Source organism: Hevea brasiliensis, chromosome 17 (assembly GCF_030052815.1).
Source record: "Hevea brasiliensis isolate MT/VB/25A 57/8 chromosome 17, ASM3005281v1, whole genome shotgun sequence".
In the NCBI taxonomy this organism is placed as follows: Eukaryota; Viridiplantae; Streptophyta; class Magnoliopsida; order Malpighiales; family Euphorbiaceae; genus Hevea; species Hevea brasiliensis.
Genome location: NC_079509.1, coordinates 6,432,880 through 6,459,296, shown reverse-complemented (window position 1 = coordinate 6,459,296; position 26,417 = coordinate 6,432,880). Strand labels below are relative to the sequence as shown.

At 32.4% G+C, this 26,417-nt stretch overlaps 2 protein-coding genes across 3 annotated transcripts; one reads left to right on the top strand and one right to left on the bottom strand.

Moving 5' to 3' along the window:
- The first annotated feature begins 12,803 nt into the window (after positions 1 to 12,803).
- LOC110637716 (pentatricopeptide repeat-containing protein At5g50990) lies at positions 12,804 to 15,541 on the top strand. Its single transcript, XM_021788010.2, has 2 exons — positions 12,804 to 12,993; positions 13,130 to 15,541. Exons 1-2 carry the CDS (start codon positions 12,879 to 12,881, stop codon positions 14,644 to 14,646), a joined length of 1,632 nt encoding a protein of 543 aa, XP_021643702.2. The 5' UTR covers positions 12,804 to 12,878; the 3' UTR covers positions 14,647 to 15,541.
- Positions 15,542 to 16,161: 620 nt separating this feature from the next.
- LOC110637674 (uncharacterized) lies at positions 16,162 to 18,987 on the bottom strand. 2 transcript variants are annotated; one of them, XM_058139690.1, is made up of 5 exons: positions 18,765 to 18,987; positions 18,239 to 18,497; positions 17,296 to 17,332; positions 16,995 to 17,211; positions 16,162 to 16,552 (listed from the first exon to the last, which is right to left on the bottom strand). In XM_058139690.1, the coding sequence occupies exons 1-5, from the start codon at positions 18,885 to 18,887 to the stop codon at positions 16,436 to 16,438; spliced, it is 753 nt and encodes a 250-aa protein (XP_057995673.1). In that variant the 5' UTR covers positions 18,888 to 18,987; the 3' UTR covers positions 16,162 to 16,435. The 2 variants fall into 2 exon arrangements, with proteins under 2 accessions (XP_057995673.1, XP_057995674.1); XM_058139691.1 differs by having other exon boundaries at positions 17,296 to 17,323; positions 18,765 to 18,981.
- Between the last annotated feature and the right edge of the window lie 7,430 nt (positions 18,988 to 26,417).

The following is a 26,417-nucleotide window of genomic DNA, read 5'->3' as shown; positions in this document are numbered from 1 at the left end:
TTCCCTCGCTGTTTCTTTTACTTTTTGTTGTTTTTCACCTTGAAGTTACACTCTCCACTCAGATCTTGACACATAAGCTACGTAAACCAATTGGAGGGATTGTTAGGTATTCGTATATGAACTGTCTCCCACGAATATATGTATGAGGTTTATTTTCTATATTATGAAATGAGCGCATTTTTTTATAAAAAATAGAATATTATTTTTATGCACACTCAAAATATTTTATAACCTGTCATACTTTTAGGCCGCAAATGCTGTGCGCTGTGCGAAATATTTTAACTATTGTCATATGCTGATTATTTTAATAGAATTTTATTAAAATAAAATAAATTAAATTTAAATTTAAATATCTTATAATGTATATATATATATGAAAAATATAAAAAATGAGAAAGTGTATTTTACTGCTATATTTTACCTAAATATAATTCATGATATAATATGTGCAATTTATGCGTAAAATAAATGTAGCTTACCATAAAACTTATGTCTTATCTCATGATATTAGTTGAATTAAGCATGCCATTTAATGCAGATTTATTTTAATTATAAAGTCTACAGGCTCAGATTTATTATAACTATTTAGCATATAACAGCTTTTTGGACGATATTACAAATTAAGATCAGTGGTGAAATCTTATATAATTGGTCTCTTGCAAATGTAATGGGCATGAGCATTAATGTGTGCATTGATTTTGGATTATTATTGTCCAAATTTTCAAATAAATATAACATCTCAAGAGATTATAAGATTCTTTGTCTTAGTTTATAAACTCATCAAATCTAACTTATAAACTCTGGAAATAAATTTATTTATTTATTTATAACATTCTTTAGACTTATAAGTTAAAAAAAAAAATTAAGTTGGAGGAGATCAACTTTTTTATTTTGGTATGTATAAGCATGTTTATAGGTTAATTTTATAAAATATTATATTATATTTTTTGATACAACGCGTCTAAAAATTTAAGTCAAATAGTCAAAATTCTACATAAATATCCAACGTGACAATCAAAAAGGTCAAATATTGGTCAAAGACCTAGTGAGACAAAAAAAAGCACAATTCAATTGAAACAAGACCAAACATAAGTATTTTGGCTCGCTCTATGAGGCGAGCGGAAGATATATCGAGCAATAATCACACCAATAATGAAGGAAGACTGATTTTCACTCATGGGTTGACGTTAAACTTGTGAGTAATTATTGCTGGATCTATTCCCTTTACATCTTCCGCCTTCCAAGCGAATGTGGTAATTCTTTCTTTTAGTTTCTGGATGACCATTTCTTTATTTGTCCCGCTAAGCACAGTTCCAATACGCACTTTCTTCCCCTCTTCTAATTCTTCTTCTGTTATTGGGTCAACCGATTCAGGTGAGATTTGGCTTTTCTATTTTTTTAATAATTCAATTGGCAGGGTTACTTCTGTAACTACTTCAGTTGATGTTTTGTAACATTCCTATGCCGATTTTTAGCTCCTTTGAACTATCCCTATTCCTCCAGGAGCAGGTAGCCTCATACAGAGCCATTGCATGCTGATCACTACGCCATTATCATTTAAAATCATTCGGCCGAGGATAACATTGTATGAAAAAGGAATATCGACCACCACAAACTCTATGTAAATTTTCCTCTTGTATCCTTCATCGCCCAGGGCTACAGCCAAATTGATGATTCCAAGTACTGGGACTGTCTTATTGCCTAAGCCGAACAGGGGGTACATGACTTTAGCCAGATTTTCTGTCTTGTGTTTGAGTTTCTCTGAGACTTCTCTCATCACAAAGTTCACTGAGCTAACTGTGTTGATCAACACTCATCGTACTATGTACCTATTTATCTACACAAACACAACCAATGGATCAGAATATGGTTATTTTACCTCATTATCTTTAGGACCTATGGTGATTGTCTCCTTACTTAATTTGTTTCTATCAATGAAGAGGATTGCTTGGCCTCTAGTATTTCTCGGCTCAGCTGGTCTCTTATTGCCTACCTTGCCTGTGTTTGGACTGCCAGTGATTAAATTAATTACCCCGATCAAACTTTCATCCTTTTCGGTGGTGATTTCTTTATTTTTAGAGGTGGTTGCTCTTCTCTCGTCCCAATTATCTTTGTAAATTTTCTGAGCTAATCATCTCTAATCAACCATTCTATCTCATCTTTAAGCTATCCACATTCATCGATGGTGTAACCATGATCTTCATGATACCTGTAAATTTCACTCTTATCTCTCTTTACTGTAGTTTTGGAGTTGAGCTTCTTTGGCCATTTGATATACTCACTATTTTTTTGTATCCACATAAGTACTTTAGATTTGGTCTAGTTCAAAAGTGTGTAGTTGTGGAACCTCCTTTTGCTCTGCTTTTCATTTTTATCCAAATGATACGCCCAATCTGAGCTATAGTTTTCTTGTTTTGTTTATTCTCATTATTTTGCCCAAATTTCCTCTCTTCGCTCAGAGCTTATCGCTCAGAGCTTATCGCTCGTCGTCTAACTTGATGTACTTCTGGGCCCTCTGTATCAACTGATAGTAGTCTATTGTTGGATTCTTTATGAGTGAGTTTAAAAATTTTACGTTACTCGTGCCTTTTTTTCAAAGCTTTGCATGTTGTTTCATAATTCAGGTTCTTAATTTCTATTACTTCATTATTAAAACGGGCGATATAATCCCTCAAAGATTCACCTTCTTACTGTTTGATTTTCTGAAGGTCTAAAGATAGTTTTTTTAGAGGAATGCAAGGGATGAACTTGTTCTTGAATTCGATGATGAGCTGGTAAAAGTTTTGAATGAATCCAGGCCTGAGCCATTGGTACCATTTTTGTGACCTGGTTAGTGTTGTTGTAAATACCCAGCATGGGTGGTAGTCATTCACATCTTGGAGCATCATTGTTGTTCAGAAGTTTGTCACATGGCTCCTTGGATCTATTGTTCTATCATATTTATTCAGCGTAGGCAATTTGAACTTTCGTGGGAACTGTTCAGTTAAGATTGAGCCAAACAGTGGAGACTCATCTCCCATTTTGAAGTTTTCCTTCTCCACCTATTTTTATGATACCTGTGTACTGCTTTTACCAATTCCCAATTTACCTTTGATTACGGTGATTCATCAAATTGCTCTTCTTGTTTGCTGGCCATGATCTGCTTATTTATTATTCCTAAATTATTTTATTAATTGAGTGATCTCCTGTCTGGTTTTTTTAGTTCTGGAAAAAACTACCTCCATAAAAGGTGTTCTCACAATTTTTCCTGCTTCTGGGGTAAGCGTCCCTAGTGGAGCGCTAGTCCCCGGGATCAACCCTTTGAGGAAGGTGATTTGGGTTTCCATCTCCTAAATGTGCTAGTACACCTACTCTAGTGTCATTCCTTGAAATGGTTTTTGCTGATCTTGGATGACAATGTTGTGTGGCAGAATCTTAGCATTAGATAGAATCGTGGGTGTAGCAAGATTTTGAGTCATTGTTGTCGTAGGTAGGTCTCCTCCCAGTGTGAGGGTGATGGAAATGATACTTTTGCTACGAGTCCTTAAATTTGCAGCCATTAGGATGATAAAAACCACAAACAACGAAAAATGTTAAAAGAAAGAGGAATGATTTCAGATTTAGGTTCTCAGCCGATGAGTTGAGTTCCTCACAAACAATGCCACTGATGCTACTATGAGTTTCTAGGATCTGGCCCTAATGTTACGTAAACTTGCAATAAAAAAATTAAAAAAAAAAAAAAGATGAGGTGGATGGCCTTCTAGGAAGTCACTCCAATACTCAAGTCAGAGAACTAGATATGAAAATATTAAAAAGAACTGTAATGAGATTTTTTATAATAAGAATATACGTACCTTATTTTTTGTTATTTGGTTGATATTTATAGGCTTCTTAGGAAAATAGTCGTTGCTTTATGTATGGGGATCATCTTGACTGGTCTTCCTTCATTATTGGCGTGAGCAAAAATACTTTTGTTCGATCTTATTTCAGTTTAATTGTGCTTTGTTCGTCTCGCTAGGTCTTTTGACCAGTATTTGGCCTTTTTGACTACCATGTTAGATATTTGAGTGAAATTTTGACTATTTGACTTGGATATTTAGGTGAGTAGTATCATTAGTCCCCAGCAGGATGAAACTCGACCCTTTTCTTCTTTCTGATAAGTTCCTCAACGTTCTTAGCTTGACTTAACAACTCTGCATGGAGAAAAAAATCTCAGCAAGTATCAAAAATCATAAGGCAAGAGTTAAAATTTTTACCCTCGATTGGGATATTATTGTAATGTTCGGCAGCCACGGGGTCCCCAACCACGTAGACGGAAGATCACCATTGGGACTCAATATCAAGCAAAGACTTGATCGATATTTTGTCTGACCGAACAACAGTCTTGATCTCCCGAACTATGGCTCTTTCCTTGGCATTCAGTCATCCCTTTGCCACCCTTTTATTAGCTAAATAGTTCCAGCTCATTTGAATGCCTCCCCATTGTTCATTTGCCATGTCTTCTATTAAAAATGTATATTTTTTTTCCATCTCTTTAAGGAAGACAGGGGACTATTAAAAATATCCATCCCATTCCAAGAGTGGAAATGCCAGAATTCCTCATTGTCCCTCGTATTTAACTGAAAGAATGCAGAGAAGATGCGAGCCTAGGCGTGAAGCCTTTTTCTCTGATACGAAGGTCAACAGGCGAACAAGAGCTTCCATGAGTTGGGGTGCAATTGGGGGATGGACAAGTGATAGTGCTTGAGAATCTCAACGTCTAGGGGATCCAGCGATAGTCTCAGACCTAATTTTAACCGCTCGTCGCACAAAGCCACATGAATCGGATTAAGAAAGCAACTATCCACTCGACCTCTTGGACTAGCGAGCGATAAGCAAAATCAATCTTTGTCGATATGACTTTGATAGGTCCAGGAGATTCCAACCACTCAAACAAGATGGCTATTCAGAAACACCAAGAGGATTTGTCTTCCCAAATGAACTCGGGCCAATATTAATGGGAGCTTGAGATTCGGTGGCATCCGATGGAATAGAAGGACTAATAACTTCTAAAACTTTCACACCATCATGATGACGGTGGTTTGACTCCAAAAATAGCTCTCGTGTACTAGCATCACAGCTGTAAACAATTTCCAATGAAAGGGGAGTGGCACTGGAGCTCCGATTCTCACTAGTGTCACTCGTGATTCAGAAAAAAAAAATGATAAAAAAAAAGTAAAAGGAAGAAGAAATCAACTGGATTGCCTTCAAAAAGAACTCCTTGGAGGATTTTATGAAAAACGAACTCGGCGAAGGATTTGCTTAAAAAGAGCTCATCAGAGACTCAGAGATGATAACCGGAGAATCAAACGAAGCAAAGGAAATGAAGCAGAAGGATGATTTTATAAGAAGAACCATATATGTTTTTTGAAATTCAAAAACCATCATTACACAATCGAAAAATGTTTTACCTTTCCGAGAGAAAACTTTAAACAATAGCCATTATATTAAACATGGCATGTTAAACTATGATAGTTGTCCGTGTGACAAGCACGGTCGCCAAAAAGAACCTCACACAACAGAGTTTTCCCAGTTGGATGAGCAGCAACGCAAACCTAAAGATTCATAAAGACCAAAGGGGAGACTAATGATACTACGCACCTAAAAATCCAAGTCAAATAGTTAAAATTCCACACAAACATCCAACATGATAGTCATAAAGGTCAAATATTGGTCAAAAGACCTAACGAGATGAACAAAGCACGATTAAACTGAAACAATACCAAACATAAGTATTTTTGCTTGCCTTACGAGGTGAGTGAAATATATACCAAGCAATAATTATGCCAGTAATAAGGAAAACCGATTTTCATGTAAACAATCTTGGCATATCAGCCAAGATGAACCCCGTACACTAAGTAACAACTATTTTCCTCAAAAGCCTATAAATACCAATAAATAACCAGAAATAAGGTATGCTTATTTTTATTCTTAAAAACCTTATTATAGTTATTCTTCATATTTTATATTCAGTTCTCTGACTTGAGCATTGAAGTGGCTTATTAGAAGGCAATCCATCTCATCTTTTTCTTTATTGCAGGTTTACGTGACATTAGGACTAGATCCTAGGAGCTCACGGTAGCATCATTTTCTTTATTTAATTTTTAAAATTTCACATCTCATTTAATATTATTTTTAATTATTTTAATAATTATAAATGTACTTATAAACTATTTTTTTACTAAACATATTAACTATTTAATAATAACTTGCAAGCACTTTAAACCATACTTGACTATTTAAATTTTTAAATACTTATAAGTTTAAATTAATTTATAAGCATTAAGTAAATCTTTATAAATTAAGACAAACACCCTCTACAATAATTGTGATAGAAAATTCTACTTAAGAACATGTTGATATCAAACACAATTTAAAAGTCATGAAGAATGGATTATATATATATATATATATATATTTTTATAAGATTTTATCATAAATTTTGAATATCAATATTAGTAATTGTATATGTAGTATAATTATTTTATTAATTAAATGGCATTTTTTGTAACGATCGGACTCCAACCACTAGAGAAATTGTTCGCTTTGGCTATAAGCCTCACGGTTCTGTCCCATAGATAAAATGGAGAACTTCCCAGGAGGTCACCCATCCTAGGATTTCTCTCAAGCGAACACGCTTAACCCTGGAGTTCTTCCAACTCTCCAGGCCATTCCACCAAAATGTAACACCCCAAAATTTTATTATTTATGAGTATTTTTGGTATTTTAATTTTATTTGAATTTTAGGAATTTTTTTGAGATTTTTCGGATTTTAAAAATCGGGTTCGATTTTCCGAAAATATAAACTTTGATGATTTTTAAAAATTAATTTAAAGACCACGTGGCAAAACTAAAAATATATTTGGAGTCTACGTATTTTTCTGAGTTTTATGGAATTTTTTCGAAATTTTTGGACCTCGTTTTCGGTCCCGAGGCAGAGTAAAAATTCAAAATTTTGTGTCCTGAATCGAACCGGACCGGATCGGACCGGTCGAATCGGACCGGTCTCTTCTCTTTTTCTTCCTCCCGCGCGCGACGCTCCCTCCCCTCTTCTCTCTCTCGTTTCTCTCTCCTCTCCGCCCACGGCCACGCCGCCCAGCCAGCCCGGCCGCCAGCCTAGCCGGCCGCCGCCCGAACGGCCGGAAAAGCGCGCGCGAAAACGCCCCTGCGCGCGCCGCGCCGCTTCAGCTTCCTCGGCCAAATCCGGCCGATCCGGCCACCGATTGGACCGGGTCTTGTGTCCAAAATCATCTACTCGGCGAGAGCTTTCCATAGACACCAAGAACGCCGAAATCCATCGAGCGGATTGTCCGATTTTTGCTCGGGAAGATTTTAGCCCATTTCGACTTTTGGGCTAGATTTCTCGAAAACCGTGAATCCCACGAGAAAACCGAGGCCACCAGCACGCTCCATTCGTCGAGAGCTTCGCAACGACATAAATTTCGAATTTTTCCGACACCGTTTTTCGGTGGGTCCCACGGAACTTCGCAGTGTATTTTCGAGCATTTAATGAGCTTAGAAAATTCTGAAAAATTTATGTACTAACCCCCGTGTTATGGGCTTCGTGTAGGTATCCTCGATTCGCGGAAATTCGACAGTTGACCGGGTCTGCAAAATTCCGGCGAACGGACCGTTCTGGAAAAGTCTCCGAATTGGACCGAGGTTTTGGCTAGCCCCCCATTGTCAGACGTCCCGAGCGCGTTCCCGAAGTCGGAATCGGCAAAGGTAAACCCGAACCTTGCTTTTTCATAATTTTCTAGTGCTTAAATAGGATTAAAAATCCATAAAATATTCGTGGTAGCTTAGAAAATTACGATTCTTTTTGCAATAGCTTAGTAATATTGCTAAGGACCGCGGGGCAAAGTTTTATAATTTTTAGAGCTTGTTTGGGCAGTTTTTGCAAAAATGATCAATAATAAGGACTAAATTGAAATTTTGCGTATTGTGATGGATGATTGATTTGATGGGCCCAGGAGGGGCTGTGTGATATGATTGAACTGTTGATATATGGATGGTGAATATAGGAGTGCGTTTTTAGCCCTTTTGCAGGTTGGGTAGGTCCTAGGTATAGGGAGACTACTGGGATTTTCTACGACTTAGGACGTAATTGGTCTTTTCTTTGTTTGTATTGAGTCATTGTATTAAATAAATGTAATATGATTGTCGTGAGCAGGACGACCTTCTTCCTCCGCCCACCGCCCATACGAAATTTGTCGTCAAGTTTGTGAGTAAAATATTAATTTTAATTGTAATTTCGATATTATTATATGTTCAGCATGCCCATGCATCACTTATATGCATATATTTATGTAGTTAAACTCTAGGCACGAATTATGTTGCATTCATAATTGTTAATGTGCCATGAGTGTTGTTGTGGTAATTTGGAGCAGTGTGCGTGCGTTGGCGTGCGTGTGATGTGGTGTGGACTATGGATAGGACGGGGTAGTCACGGCTTGAGTTCTTCGCTGGGACCCGTTCCTTCGAGGGGTAGTCACGGCTTGAGTTCTTCGCTGGGACCCTCGATTTGGTTTATTAAGCGAAAGTCCGGCTTGAGTTCTTCGCTGGCACCAGGTTGGATTTAAGAGAGCTGTATAGGGGATCAGCTCCCAATATATTATGATTGATGCTACAGGGTGTGTGAGTGCTCCAAATTACCTTTTTGATGCTATGATGTGAATATGATGTTGATGTTGCATTTCACTCTACAGGGTGCATTAGTTACAGATAGTTATAGAGATTATGGTTAAAATTGATATTTTACTCTCTGAGTCGAACGCTCACTCCTGTTCAAAAATTTTTACAGGCCACAGGAGGATATTTTGTTCTGAGTTAACCTGCCTTTCTACTTCGCAGGTTGTTTATTAATATTTGTGTAATTTTAATTACTCCTAGAATTTTCGCATGTGTTAGCAGTAATTATTTGAATTTGGTCTGTAATATTATTATCATGTTGGACCTGTAAACTTAATATTTTAAGTCTGTTTTGATGGATTGGATGAGGGAGCTGAGCTCCCATTTATTATTATGTTGATGAGTATGTGGAGGGTGAGCTGAGCTCCCCAATGGATTGTTTATTGTGTTTACAGGTCGGGTGAGTCAAAAACTCCCCGTTGGTAAGTCCATTTTATGGCCGGACTCTATCCGTTTGTTTTCTTGAAATTGGGCCCAAATGGGCCTTAGAGTTGGGTAAATGAATAGTTAAGGCTTACTACGGGCCTCGGGGGCTTTAGGCTGGCCCAGGTCCTAGTGCCGGTCCGGCCCATAGGTTGGGTCGTGACACAAAAAGTGCCTCTGGTGATTAGTTCCCCCATCTTATATATCATTACTTTTTGAACCCAATACCAACTCTGTGTTTTGCCGATGTGGGATTTACCTAAGGGACCTTTCTCCCCCCCCCCATTTCGGGACTCAATGTCCTCGCTGTGGTTTGCCCTACCATCGCCCAAGAGGACATGCAAGCAGTTCTAATACAAATTGTAACGATCGGGCTCCAACCACTAGAGGAATTGTCTACTTTGACCATAAGCCTCATGGTTTTGTCTCATAGGTGGAATGGAAAACTTCCCTGGAGGTCACCCATTCTAAGATTTCTCTCAAGCAAGCACGCTTAACCCTTGAGTTTTTCTAACTCTCCAGGCCATTCCATCAAAAGGCGCCTCTGGTGATTAGTTCCCCTATCTTATATATCATTACTTTTTGAACCCAAGACCAACTCCATGCTTTGCCAATGTGGGATTTGCCTAAAGGTCCCTTATTATTATTTCTCAATTCATCACCTTCGATTCTGTTTTCAAGGTAAAAATTCTCATTTCTTATTTAATAATGGATGAATCTAATTTTTTTTTCTTTTCTTGATCTGTTACAACTATTCTATAAATTTATTTTTGATCATTGATATTGAATTGGGTTGATCATAATTATTATTGGACAATAATTGATTGTTATATATATATATATATATATATATATATATATATATATATATATAAAAGTTATTATCTTTTATTATTATTTAATTTTTTTTCTTTCTTATGTTTTGGGTGTGCAGGAGATTTGAATATTCAATCAGTCAATTGAAATTGTCTCTCTTCTATTGAAAATAACTATTATCTTGGAAGTTCCAGGTAAGTGGTAATTATAGTACATGGCACCGTTTTAGTCCCTTTTAAAATTTCTTAGCATTAAGTTTGTTATTAAATAAAATTTTAAATCAATATTTTAATAATTATTTTATATGTGATTTTCTAGAGTCTTATTTTATTATTGATTTTTATTTCGATTTTGATTAAATAATTGATTTTGTTAACTATCTCTGCATTAGACCCATTAGGATTCCGGGAACAGGCCTTTAATGTATTTATATTGATTGATATTTGACTATAAAATTTACCGATGTGTTACACTGAATTGATCTGAGATTGATTTGATCTTATTGACTCTCTGAAACTATTGAAATACACTATTGAAATTGCACTATCAGTTATTATTTGCTATCTGAAATTTTTTATTGATTTTGATTGATTTGTACAAATTGATTTTCTATTTTGAATTGGTACCTGTGCCCAATATCTGTTTCTATTATCTGGCCCCGCTGTGGAGACTATCATAGTATTAGATTGCATTGTCGAGTCGTACATCATTGCAGTTTATGGTTTGCATTAGTATCATATGCATTGATATCTGTGAAGGAGGAGAAAGATATCTAATATCTGGTAGTGCGCTTACCATCTGGCCTTTAGAGATGTGGGGTATCATCACCCTGGAGCACTGTACCATAAAATTTTTATTGAATGAATTTATTTTATATATATGTTTTATGAAATTATTTTATTAATGATTTTGATAGCATGAGCATGATTTTATTGAATAGAAAATTTATTGTGAAATTAATCAAGCGTCTGCCTGTTCCTATTTCGTTGTGTGCTATAATTATCATTCACTGAACATTTAGCTCAAACCACGTTTTCTCTGTCTGTTATCTGTTTCAGATCAGTAAAATTCTACAGCTGATCTAAATATTCAGTCTATTTTCTGGAGAGGGACAATCTTTGATTTGTTCTCATGGTATGTCTGAATTCATGTTTTCTTGGGCTAATAATTAGTTTAGTTTATTGAACAGTTTAAGTTTTTATTTGAAATCTGTAGAGACTCCACAGTTTACTTAAGGGATATTTATGATGTTTATTCAGTATTTTATTTATTTGGATTTTGTCTATTTTTTTAAGATTAGTAAGTGACAATATATTCATTCAAGATACTCTGATAAGACTTGCATGATTTAAAAATACTTAAATTATGCGCTAGTCACGATTTAAAATTTTGGGTCGTGACATTTTTATAAAATAATGCATTAAATTAATAGACATATCATCATTGAATTATATTTTACTCAAGTTGTTTTTTATTTGGTAACTGAAAAATTTTTATAAGTTTATGAGTGCGCATATTTACTATCTAAATTTGGGTTTGAACGAATTTAAATTTTAAGAATATTAACTAAATTTAATTTAGGTAAAGTGATTTTTGCAATGCCTATGTGTTGCCATTCTTTGTCTAAATTTAACTAATATAATTTATCCTTTATCAGTTCTGCTTTCTTTCAATTTTAAAAGCTATTATTTGACCATTGCCCAATGTAAATAAATTAGATACGGCAAGATATATATATATATATTCAAATATTTTTATTTATTTATTGTAAAATTATTTATTTTTATAATAAAAAAATACTATATAACTCATCAGCTATTTTTTGACTTATTGTGTGGAATTCAAAAATTAAAAAAAGAAAAAAAATTCATTGGCTATGGCAAGTTTGCTAACGGGGTAAATCAGGCAATTCGGGAAATTTTAGCATACATTTTAAATTTTAAGTCACAATAAAATAAAATTAAAAATTTATTAGTGTTGCTGTTAAAATTATGATTGAGAAAATTATATTTTAAAATATATTAATTAAAAGATATTAAAAATTAATTAAAAATTAATTTTAATTATAAAAATATTAAAATAATAAAATAATTTTTTATAAATTATTTTTTTAATTATATTTAAAATAATATTTTTATTAAAAAAATAATTTTAAATTCTTAAATTCAATGTGAAATAGGCTTAAAAGACATTTTAAAAGCAACACTATTCCTTGGCCGCGGGAAAATAAAATTCAGAGAAGTATAGAAAGCGCCAGGTGTTTCAGCTAAGTCAGCTGCCGAAGCTCTTCCCTCTCTGAAAAAGGCTGCTTTTATACCTCCAATAAAAAAATAAAATAAAATTCCAACAAAGCTCATAATTCTTTCGTTGATTTTGGTCTCACAATCACCGCTTCCGTATCTACTCGCAGTGTCCGGTTGATCATCTATATTATGCAACGTGTCAACGATTCAATGGTTATCAGTGTACGCCTACGAGCATGATCAAATTTCCAAAGAAAAATAATGGATCTTTAATTCTCCATCTTCTTTTCAGAGTAACAAAACATTTTTTCCATTGAAACAAAAAAACAAATGGAATGCCAAAAAAAGTTGGTCAGCCACATAAGACTCTTAACTCCCAATAGAATGACGACACGTCATGTTTCTGATAGATTCCAATAATGCGTCAGTTGCTCTGGCTGCCTCACCCATAATCACAAATTTTTTTTGTGTAAGTAGGCCACTGATACTACATGTCGTTTGTCTTGAGGATTGTATTTGTATTCATGGGCTGTAGAAGCCATGGGCTGAAAATGGGCGGGCCTTACCACTGGGAAGCATAGCAAGATATGATTCATAGCAATAGCACGGCCACGGGCTCATCGCTGGTGTCAATCGGTTTAGCTTTGGAAATTGGAATCCTCGTCCTTCCCTTACAAAGAAGAGGGTATGCAGAGGCACGGGGCAAGGAGACTCACTGCCCAGGCTCCTCTTGCCATCACCAAATGGACCAGCTACCACAATTCGCTCTCCACCACTCCTCACTTGCTCCACGAAAATAAAGGTGCCCGATTGCCTCTCTCTCTCTCTCTCTCTCTCTCTCTCTCTCTTCATGCTCTCACAATCTTGTTCCCATCTATCTTGCAGTGGTTATTATGTTTATATTTTGGTGATTGTGATCCTTCTTAAAATTGTTCCAGATCATCAATTATTCTGCGACCTTCTTGAAGCCTGCAAACTCTCTTCGGATTTAAAAACTGCAATTGAAACTCATGCAAGAATTATTAGATTTGGGTATGCAACACATTCGTCTCTTTCAGCTTCTCTGATTTCTATTTATGTGAATTGTGATCGCCTCAATCTTGCTTATCAAGTAATCAATCAAGTTTTCTCTTGGACCATTGATTTGGTGGCTCTGAATTTGGTTATTGAAAATTTTATGAGGGAAGGAGACTATGAGATTGCCAACAAGGTATTTTGCAAAATGCCCGCCCGAGATGTGGTCACATGGAATTCAATGATTGGAGGTCTTGTTAGAAATGCACGTTTTGAGGATGCATTGAGATTCTTCCGAGCAATGCTAAGCTCAAATGTTGAGCCGGATAAGTTTACATTTGCCTCTGTTATAACTGCATGCGCAAGGCTTGGAGTCCTTGATCATGCTCAGTGGGTGCACGACTTGATGGTTAAGAAAAGAATTGAATTGAGCTTTATTTTGAATTCTGCGTTAATAGATATGTACTCAAAATGTGGTAGAATTCAAATTGCAAAACAAGTTTTTATTAGTGTTCAGCGCAGTGATGTTTCCATTTGGAATTCAATGATCAATGGGCTAGCGGTTCATGGGCTTGCTTTAGATGCAATAACATTATTCTCCAGGATGGAGGAGGAAAATGTTTTACCTGATTCTATAACTTTTCTTGGAATTTTAGCGGCATGTAGCCATTGTGGTTTGGTCAAAGAGGGCCGCAAGTACTTTGATTTAATGAAAAGCCATTACTTAATTCAGCCACAACTTGAGCACTATGGAGCAATGGTTGATCTATTGAGTCGAGCTGGGCTTCTGGAAGAGGCTTATGCCACTATTAAAGCAATGCCAATGGAGCCAGATGTTATTATATGGAGGGCACTTCTTAGTGCTTGCAGAACATACCAAAAGCCAGGGCTAGGTGAAGTTGCCATTACAAATATATCACGCCTTGAGAGTGGGGATTATGTCTTGCTGTCAAATATCTACTGCTCTCAGAAGAGATGGGATAGTGCACAAGGAGTGAGAGAAATGATGAAAATGAACCGAGTTCGTAAAATTCGGGGAAAGAGTTGGTTTGAGTGGGCGGGTGTGGTACACAAATTTAAGGCAGGTGATAGATCTCATCCTGAAGTGGAAGCAATATACAAAATATTGGAAGGATTAATCCAAAGGACCAAGTTGGAGGGATTTTTGCCCGCAACAGAGTTGGTTATGATGGATGTCTCTGAGGAGGAAAAGGAGGGAAACTTGTATTATCACAGTGAAAAGTTGGCATTGGCCTATGGGATCTTTAAAACTTGCCCTGGAACAGAGATTAGGATTTCAAAGAACCTTCGAATCTGCAATGATTGTCACAATTGGATAAAAATGGTTTCGAGGCTGTTAAGCAGGGTTATCATTGTAAGGGATCGAATTCGTTTTCACCGGTTTGAAGGTGGCTCATGTTCTTGTGGAGACTATTGGTAGTCGGTTCCAGAAAACTTACTTGGTGAATGAGTTCTTTTAGGGTAGGTGGATATAGAATTATTCAAGGAATCCACAAGCTGAGGTAGCAGGATTAATTTCTTAAGTAATGCCTGCACGCTGCACCCAGTCCCATCCCCACAAGCAGATTGCTAAAGTGCAGGGATCTGATTGGCCCAAAATGACATGATGTTATTCCATGCAGGTGAATGACTTAGTCACCCATTGACAAATTTCAATGACCAAACATTATTCCGTTGCTTGAATTAGAGGTGAAGTTTGCCTTTTTTCGGTAGCAATGGGGCTTTTGCCTAAAGGATCCCCCGTACCAAACTTGTGTTGTTGGAGGATGCACACTTAAAATGGCAAGCTATAAGACTTAGTTGAACTGTGCTTCATACGGAAAAGGAAAAGGCAGCCCAAAAGGCAAATCTATCTTCGCAAGAATAACATGTTGCAGTGCCGTGATATTGTTGCAGGGGAAGGCACAAGCACTATAAAGAGTTTACAGATTAACTGAAGAAATTACCTTTATTCTTTACAAGTTTGAGTCATTGTCCATAGCTCATTTGTACACGGTGCAAATGGGCATAGGATTGAAGTCCAATCTTTTATAATATGATGAGTCACATAATGATGCTAAGTTCCTCAGTATATGCCGGGTAGCTCTGAAAATTAGTTGTTAACGAAGAACTGGGATGTAGATATCACATGCGTGATTCATTTCGAATAGAAAGCATTCAGCTATTTATACATACAATGCACCCTTGTAGAGGCCCTTATCCTGAGAAAATACATAATTGAATTGTGTAACATCCGTCTCAAATGGATTTTGTGTCTGACATTCAATCATTTATTGGTTAAATGTTGAATTTTCATCTAAGTTTTTCTGATTCAATTAATGGGTCTGAGTCTGGAAATGGAACTTGTAGCAATGTTGAGGTTATGTATGGCGAGCATCACTTGTGATTCACCAGGTGTTCTTACCCATCTGTCCCATTGACAGGACAAAATGGCAAATTAGCTTATTGCGCTGAATCTGGACGCATTCCCAACCTTAGCCTTGTGATTGTACTGAGCCTTTTCAACTGGCAAGTATGCTAGCCTCAGTTGAGCTTTAGACTATGTTGCCATTTACAATATCTATCAGGTCTAACCAAAGACCATCGACTTGTTTTAGAGAAATTTTGGTACCTGATTAGAGATGTCGGCTTTTACTGTCAATAACTATTACTGAATCATGCAATTGCGTTGGCCTATGCTTCAATGCTTGTGTTCTAGTGTACATACTACACACAACAATCACGTCCAACTTAAAATTAAGGGTTTTGATTCATTTATATTGTTGGTGTCCCACATTAAAAAAATAAATAAAAATGAAGAAAATATAAAGCAAAGGAAATTAATGGCAGGGTCAACTCAAGTTCAACATATGGTATAGTCATTTAAACTCCTAGGGTTAGAGTAAATTTCACATTATATCATATAATTCAAGACTCAAAAAAGTATAATAGATAATTCGAGTCAAACTGGCTTAAATTATATTAATGGAGGTATCTCCACCGTCAACACAATGACCGATGCCAATAGTCATCCTCACTCTCTGAGAGAGCAAATTTCACACACACATTTAGCTTAGTACAGTTTCAAAGACAAGGAGATTCAAGCAAGTACATGGAGATGTTCATTTCATTGGCGGGTTGTTCTAGCTTACAGGGCCGGACATTTCGCTCAGGGATAATTTATCTGCACATCTATTTCTGTCCGGCTGTGCCACCGGATAGTTCGTTGGTCAGCTGTCGAGGATTGGAACTAGTGGCAGCTGCCCTCCGTATATCTCTGGGATTTGGTTCTCATCGATGTCTTCTAAGAGAGTGGATTTCAGCTTCTTGTTCTCCACAAATGCTATCTACAAGGGCATCAAGAAACATAATCTGTTAACAAAAAAGCGAGACTACGTCCAATTAAAAAAAATAAAAGTAGTATTTTTAGAAGGTAAGAGTTTTATTATTATTATTATTAAATTTGGGATAGACTTAAAGATTTCTTTTTATATTTTTCCAGATTTTCCTTTTTCCTTTCAATTTTGCGAAACAGGAAAATCCGGTTTTTTATGAAATAAAAAAAATAGAAGTATATTAATTTTAGGTCCAAGTTTTTTTTTTTTTTCTGATTCATCATTTATTTATTTATGGATAATGCTTCATTTCAAAGTTCTTAATTTCAAGAAAGCAAGTTGCAAGTTCAACAAGGGAACATATTTATTGCAATTTGTTGTGGATTTGGACAAAATATATAGAATTAGATATAAGAATTTAAATCCATCCTTCACAAGGTGAAAACAAGCTCACCTTCTTCCTGGTGTTGTTATCTATAAAAGGGTAGATAATTTTCCACACTGCCATAAAAATGTACGGTGCATGCACGATGAACATCTTCCCTAGTCTTTCAGGGTAGTAGTCCTGCAAAATGGATAAAGATGCCAGGTATCCTCGAATATCGCTGTTTGCATATCCCCAACCTTGAAGATCTCCAATCACAACAAACTTCTCCTCTCCTGGTGGCATCCTGATGCATCAAGATGAAGGTCTTCCCATCAGCTAAATTGATCTATTGCTTTAAAACAATATTGGACTGATGGAGAAAAATTACCTTGCGCATATTTTATCCAGAGCGCAGACTACATAACCTGCACATGCATAAATTCAAACCGTACGTAGTAACTTGTAAAAACTGAAGACTAACTATTCTCTCTGTAAATTAACAGCACAAATTTATAAATAACTTGTATATTAGATAGCATAGAGTGAATGAATAGATAGCATAGAGTGAAGGAATGGTAAGAGTAAAATATGTATAGAATTACATATATAAATAAATATATATTATTCTATTATGGCACTTAGCACGTATATGTGTAAAATAAAGTAACCATCTTATTGTAATTTTTATAAATAAATTATAAATAGATGTGTTTATTAATAAATAGATATATCTGTAAATAAACAGATATGTCTATTTTATATAAATAGTTACAACTGTTTGTACAGGTGTTTGTTGATAAATAGACATGTATATTATGTACAAACAGTCATAACTATTTGTATAGGTGTCTGCTAATAAACAGACATATCTTTTATAAATATGAATGAGTTTTTCAATCCAGATATATATATACTACTTTTACTTCTTCTTTTTTTCTTCTAATTTCTCTAAATTCAGTTCGTATAAAATGTTTTTAAGAAAAATTTTCAGGAGTTGCTGTCTACAGGTTTCAGGCTTTGTTGTTGTATCTGTAGGTATATTGCAATAACCTTGGATCAATCTAATGGGGCAATTAATACCTTAAAATAGTGATTCATCACACCTCAAAACCTATTCTACACCCACAGCCTCAACACAAACAAACTGCAGTATCATAATTAATCACTGTTTTTGCAGCACTAATGGAGATTCATCGATGATTTTTTCAAATGGGTAGATATAAATTTATGCCACTGCAAGGTGCATATCTACTGCCAAAAGGTAATTTTAAGCTGTAAGATGCACTAGATATAGCATAGAAAGAAGTAGAAAAGCAAGTTCATATACGTACGCTTAAATTCATCTAGGCTTTCTTTGTTTTGAAAATGTCTACGACCAAGAACAACCGTTATCGGGCGTCCCTTCTTATCTGTTCCTTGCAGAAACATTTTATTCTGTGCAATTTCATTTGGCACCTCTGATGGAGAAATGGAGCTATTTGGAACAAATTCCTGTCTCCATTTCAGGTACTTGAGGAACATGAGAGAAGCTTTCTGGATATCTAAATCACGGGCCCGCAGAAATCTTCTAAGTGTCAAGTCAGCTACTTCCTGCACGCCCAAGTTCAATCTAAATACCATGATCTCATCAAATTGAGCACCCTTTCGTGCAAGTGTGAGATTCCAGAATCTGATGAAACTTATATCAGATTCTCTTATATAGTATATATACTGATCAAGGCAAGAAAAATCTAAGAAAATCTTTAAAAGAAAAGTAAAATCATGGCTAACAAGAAAATTGCAGCAAACGTCAGAAATGGCATGAAAGGGGGAATAGTAGCTAGCTTACTAGCAAGAAGAAAAGAAGAAGTAGGGCACCTTGGAAGAGGGATCCTGCCTTTCAACAGAGGCTCTCAGGAGACGTATTTTGGTCTGCTCCACCTCCTCCACCATCTCATTGCTTTTACAGTTATGCTGTTGATAATCATCAGTTCGTTCCATTTCTCTGGGTCTTGGTATGTCTTCCTTTCTTCCTTCCTTTTTTCTCTTCTACAAGTTGCAAGTGAATCACTTACTTTAATTCTGACTTTTGAATAACTACACTGGATGACAGTTTGGTCAATCCCACTTTAAAAAATATTTTAATTGATAAATTACAAGAAATTAAATGTAAAAATTTTAAAAATTAAAAGATAAATAAATTAAAAAATAAATAAATTATTTGAATTTTTTCTATATTTAATTTAATTATAAGAATTTTTATGTTACTTATTGATATTTCCCACTCAAGTTAGAAAAATTTTAAAATTTTATATCTGTACGTTCTGTAATTATTAACATTAAATTTTCTTACAATATTTAATAACCGTCCTTCTTCAATCTTTTTGGTCCCCAAATGACATGCAGCGCTGGAAGTTCAGCTTGTTCCCAGTATTGTTGCTTTTTCAATAATATAAACTCTATTTATATAAATTTGAGTTTAGTAATTATTAAATTAAATATTTATATTAAAATTTAAAACATAATTGAAATGAAGTGTTTAGAGTGTTTGATTTACTTTTTTTAGTATAGTTAATAATTAATAGATATTTAAATAAATAAATTAGAGTATTTAATAAATTTTAAAAAATAGAGCTGATAGTTTATGACAGTTTTAACTTATATCAGCTCTATTTTTAAAATTATTTCTCATCAACTGATAGCTGATTAAATTTTATTTTTTATTTACATCATATTATATTTTATGTAATTTAAAAATTAATATTATTAATATTTTTATTTTTTTTATTTATAGTCTTAATATCTTATTTAACATATTATAATTTTATTAAAATATTTTTTTATTAATATCATAAAATATAAAATATTTATTTATTATGAAATAATATATTTTTTATATCTATTAACTTAAAATTAGCTATAAATTACTTTATTATTTTATAACTATATTTTTAAAGTTATTTAATTGTTTTTTTAAAATAATTTAATTATTTTCTTATTTCAATAATAAAATAAATAACATAATATAATAAATCAATAATTATATATTTATTTCAATAATTAAACAAATGATATAATATATTCAATTAATAATTATATATTTATTTTAATAATATAATAAATAATATATTATATTAAATAATTATATTTAATTAAATAATAAAATAAATACTATAGTATAATAAATTTATAATTTTATATTTATTTTAATAATAAAATAAATTATATGATATATATCCTTATTAATCAATTTACATATTAACAGTAATAGTTAAGTATTCATAAATTAATTATTATCAGTTACCAGTTATCAGCTAACAATAATAACTATCAGCTAATAGTTATCACCTATATTTAACAGTTGAACCAAACAAGCTTAGTTTCTGTTTCTCTCAATAGGGTTATAGAGATGGTTCTCTTCATTGTAAAACCTATCTCTATAATATTGATGGTGTTATTTGGCTGGTTAGACAGGATAAAATAAGAGGTGTTTATATCTTAAAAAAAAAAACTAAAAACTTTACCTTATTATTTAAATGTGTGAATGATATATATATATATATATATATATATATATATATATATATATATGAAATTAAAAGGGTTTACCAAGAAATAAATGTGCCAGCTAGGTGTGCAAGTGGTGGTTTGGTGTTCCATTTATTGGCTCTCCAACTGTATCGCTTACGCCATCCTTCTACGGCTTAAAGGTTTACACCTTTTCCTTTTTTTAAATAATGAATAAAATATAATTTATAATAATGAATTTAAATCTAATTTAATCAACATTATTCTAATATTAATACTCAAATAGGAAACTAAATTTCAATATTGATATTTTTTAACATATATTTATTTAACAATAAACTTACTGAATGGCATATCTTTGAAAAAAATCAATATAAAAAAAATAAAATATTTAATTTTATCCAGTAGTTATTGAGAGAATTTAATTTATTTTATTTTTAACATCGAATTTAAATTAATTAAAATTTTTAATTTAATTTTAATTTAACTTAAAAATTAAACTTACTGAATGGCATATCCTTGAAAAAAATCAATATAAAAAAAATAAAATATTTAATTTTATCCGGTAGTTATTGGGAGAATTCAATTTAATTTATTTTTAACATCAAATTTAAATTAATTTAAAATTTTAATTTAACTTTAAATTTTAAATTTAATATTTTAAATAAAAAAATTAAGAAATTTAATTTTTTTTTTTAATTTTTAAATTATATTTTTGACTCTAAAAGAATATATTAATTGAAAGAATTTTCTACTTTTAAACTTGTAGGTATCATTAATATTTCAAAGAATCAATGCACAACTTTTTCTTAAATCAACAAAAAAATTTATTATTAAATACATTTACAATGATAAAAAAAAATAGAAAAAAATTGATAAAATAAATCTAAATACAATTCACTTTATTTCGATTATAAAAATGTCACATAATAATAATAATAGCAATGTTATTATTATTAATAAAAATTTAAAATTTTTTTGTGACATATCTTCCTTGTCACAAACTTATGTATTTTATAAATTATCACAAATCAAAATTATTAATCTATAAGTTAAGATCTATCTTTGAATATCATAGCTTTTTTTTTAATAATGAAATAAAGGCTCTAGTTGATTTAATTTTATGGTAAAATTTATTTCATTTATGAATGAATTTCATAATAATATTTATTTATAAATAAATTTTTTTTGTTTGGTATATTTTATATTAAATATAGAATTTATTTTAAATGAAATGAATTTTGTGTTTGAAATAAATAAAATAAAAATAAAATGACATATAATAAGAAAATAATTTTATCACTTGAAATATATATGATTTTAAATTTATAAATCCTATTGGAATTTGATTTAGTTATAATAAATTAAATGGAATCGATTATTAAGAATTCCAAATGAATTTTCATTTAAACCAAATATTATTAAATTATTTTTCATAGTCTAAGAGCTATTTAATTCCCAATTAAAAAATAAAAATTTTAGAAATTCTGTAATAAATCAATGAAAAAATTAGTTAAGAGTCATTATCAATATTAAAATCTATATCTATATATTTATTGATAGAAATATCTTTCAATATGTCAAATAATTTGTTTTTTTTTTGTATTGTAATTATAAAAAATCTATTATTTATTCTTTATTTGTAATAGTGATCCATAAATATATAAGGAATTTATATCAAAATTATTTTTTTTAATAAATTAATAGATCTTTTTCATATAAATTTTATTTATTTAATTTTTTATTTTGAACCATTGATTATATTTCTAGTTGGATTCGGATCTATGAAACGAAACTTATGAATTATTAGATTGGATTTGCGTTCACCCAATAGTGAGGTTGAGTTGGTCATCTATTCAATATGTAATTCGGTAAATTAATTAAATGTTGTATTAATTAATATAAAAAATTAATTAAATAAGAAAAATTTCCAATTATAGACTAAAGCAATTCATGCCACTTTCAGTATGCGTCCAAATTGGTTTTAGTTTATTAATTATGTGGCTGCCTTTTGATGCTAATATTTTTCTTTTTAAAATTTCTTTAAAACGCAAAGATTTTTCGCCATTTTTTTATTTTATTTTATCAGTTTATTCAGTTATTGCTGGACGCTGAGACCCCCTATCTATAGATTCATATTTACTTTTACAAAATAAGTAAATAAAGTTTCAGTTAATTATATAATTTATTAAAAGGTTAAATATATTATAATTAATTCTATACTTTAAATTAAATATAAAATTAGATAAATTTCTCATTTTTTGTTAGTTTTTAGATAGAATTAGTCTCTGTTTATTCTATTAAAAAAATTTGTATATAAAAAATATTTTTACTTTTTTATTAAAATATCTTTCATTGCTTATTTGTAAAGTATATATATATACATATATATAAAAAGTGTATTCATATTTTAATAACATTATTAAAGTTAAAAAAATTGAAAATAATTTTTTTTCTTAAAAATAATTTAATTTTTTTTAATTGGTAAAGTATTTTTTATTGATTAATTTTTTTAATTGTTTCAAATATTAAAAAATATAAAAAATATTTTTAAAAAAATATTTTTTATGAAATAAATAAAACCTTAAAATTAATTTATTTTCTGTATTAGTATTATATATATTATTAAAAGAGATACACCTTTTATGTTCCTAAAATAAGTAAATGTGCCCCTTACCTTCCTTTCCTCTTATTTTTCTTTTTCTTTTTACTATATATTTTAAATTATATACATTTTTTTATTACAGTAAACTGAAACACATATATATGAAAGTATAAAAATTATTGTATTAATATTCACATTTAAATAATTATTGACTAAAAAGAGTCTTAACACATACCTATAAATTCACACATATAAATATCTACAACTAATATAAAAGCTCAAAAACTATATCCCAAGCACGATCTAGATGGGACATCAACTAGACCACACAAATCCACCCGCAAACGGCAAATTATATACATATATATAATGGCAAAACAGAGACATTTGATATTATGCCGGGGCAGGCACGTGACATCAACCATTTTCTTTACAGATTTTTTTTTTTTTTTTTATCTATTTTCTTTGCAGATACCTTTTAAAAATGTTATACAGTTTGAAAAAAAAAAAATTTGTTAGTCTTTCATATTTTTTTTTAAAGCTATTATACATAATACTATTAAATGGTAAATACATTTTACTATTCTTAAAAAAAGATATTATCTTTGAATTATTTATTTAATTTATATTAAATATTGTTTTTTAAATTTTTTTATGATAAAATATTTTAATTCATACATTAATATTATATAATAGAATATCAAACTTCCATTTCATTACAACAAAAATATAATAAAAATAAATTATTATTTTGATTGATATTATTATTTTTTATATTATTATTATTATCTACAAATCTTTAAAAAATGTTTATAGACTTTTTTTTATAATATCGATTTAAAGTTTTTTTTAAGCAATATTCACCCAGAATTATTAATATATTAAATATTTAAATTTAATTTATAAGTAACTCAACTCAACTCAACTCAACTAAGCATTTATCTCAAAAATTTGGGGTCGGCTATATGGATTCACTTTTTCCACTCTAAACGATTTTGGGTTAAATTCTCATAAATGTATAATGCTTCTAAGTCATGTTGTACTACTCTCCTCCAAGTCAATTTAGGTCTACCCCTTTTTTTCTTTCTATCATCTAACTTAATGTGCTCTACTTGTCTAACTAGAGCCTCTGTATGTCTACGCTTCACATGACCAAACCACCTCAATCTCCCTTCTCTCAACTTATCTTCAATTGGCACCACTCCTACCTTTTCTCTAATACTCTCATTACGGACTTTATCTAGTCTAGTATGGCCACTCATCCACCTTAACATTCTCATCTCTGCAACTCTTATCTTAGATGCATACAACTCTTTCAGTGCCCAACACTCACTACCATATAACATAGCCGGTCGTATGGCTGTACGGTAAAATTTTCCTTTCAATTTATTGGGAATCTTACGATCACATAAAACTCCCGTGGCACGTCTCCACTTCAACCATCCGGCTTTAATCCTATGATTAACATCCTCCTCACATCCCCATCTGCTTGAAGGATTGAGCCTAGATATTTAAAGTGATTACTTTGTAACAAGCCACTCCATTCAAACTAACTCCTTCCCTATCACCAGTTTGGCCTTCACTGAACTTGCAATGCATGTATTCTGTCTTCGTTCTACTTAACTTAAAACCCTTTGACTCTAGAGTACTTCTCCAAAGTTCTAGCTTTCTATTAACTCCTTCTCGTGTCTCATCTATCAGAACAATATCATCCGCAAACATCATGCACTAAGGAATACTCTCTTGTATATGTTTCGTCAGTTCATCTAAAACTAATGTAAAAAGGTAAGGGCTTATGGCTGATCCTTGGTGTAATCCAATTGAGATCGAAAAATCTCTTGTGTCCCCTCCCACTGTGCGCACAATAGTAGTTGCTCCTTCATACATATCTTTCAATACTTGTATGTACCTAATAGATACCCTCTTTTGTTATAACACATTCCATAAGACCTCTCTTGGAACACTATCATAAGCCTTCTCCAAATCAATAAAAACCATGTGTAGATCTTTCTTCACATCTCTATATTTCTCCATCAAGCTTCTAATGAGAAAGATCGCTTCCATAGTTGAACGACCGGGCATGAAACCAAATTGATTGAGAGAGATAGAAGTATCATGACGTAATCGATGCTCCACCACTCTCTCCCACAACTTCATAGTATGGCTCATGAGTTTAATTCCCCTATAGTTTGAGCAACTTTATATGTCTCCCTTATTTTTAAAAATAGGTACTAAAATACTCTTCCTCCATTCATCAGGCATTTTCTTTGAGTTTAGAATCTTATTAAATAATTTAGTTAACCATGCCACTCCCATATCTCCCAAATACTTCCACACTTCAATTGGTATTTCATCGGGTCCACAGGCTTTACCCACTTTCATTCTCTTAAGTGCTTCCTTTACTTCTAAAGATCGAATCCTTCTAGTATAATTTACATTCTTTTCTATTATTCTATAATCTATATTCACGCTATTACCATTTTGACTATTATTAAAGAGATCATTAAAATAATTTCTCCATCTTTCTTTAATGTCCTCATCTTTCACCAACACTTTTCCTTCTTTATCCTTAATGCACCTAACTTGATTGAGATCTTGACATTTCCTTTCTCTACTCCTTGCTAATCTATAAATATCTTTCTCCCCTTCTTTAGTTCCAAGTTTCTCATATAACTTTTCAAAGGCCTGTGCTCTTGCTTGACTAACTGCCTTTTTTGCCTCTTTCTTTGCTATCTTGTACTGTTCATATGCCTCATTATTATCACATTTAGGTAATTTCTTATACCATTCCCTTTTTCTCTTCACTGCCTTTTGTACTTCCTCATTCCACCACCATCTCTCTTTTGAGGGTGGTCCATGTCCTTTAGACTCTCCAAGTACTTTTCTAGCTACTTCTCTAATCTTTGATGCCATCTGTATCCACATATCATTGGCCTCCATATCTAGCTTCCATACTTCGGACTCGAGAAGCTCATTTTTGAACTTCACTTGCTTAACTCCTTTGAACTCCCACCACTTTGTTCAAACTACACTATTTCTTCTGACCTTACTTGAATTGTTCCTAAACTTGACATCCAAGACCACCAACCTATGTTGACTTGTTAAAGCCTCTCCTGGAATGACCTTGCAATCTTTGCATAGAGCTCTATTTGTCTTCCTGGTTAAGAGGAAGTCGATTTGGCTTCTATGTTGCACACTTTTGAAAGTCACTAAATGTGACTCTCTTTTTATAAAGTAGGTATTTGCTAGTATTAGGTCATATGCCATAGCAAAATCCAGGATGCTTTTTCCCTCCTCATTTCGACTGCCAAAACCAAAACCTCCATGAACATTCTCATAACCTTGTCTATCACTTCCTACATGTCCATTCAAATCTCCACCAATGAAAATATTCTCTT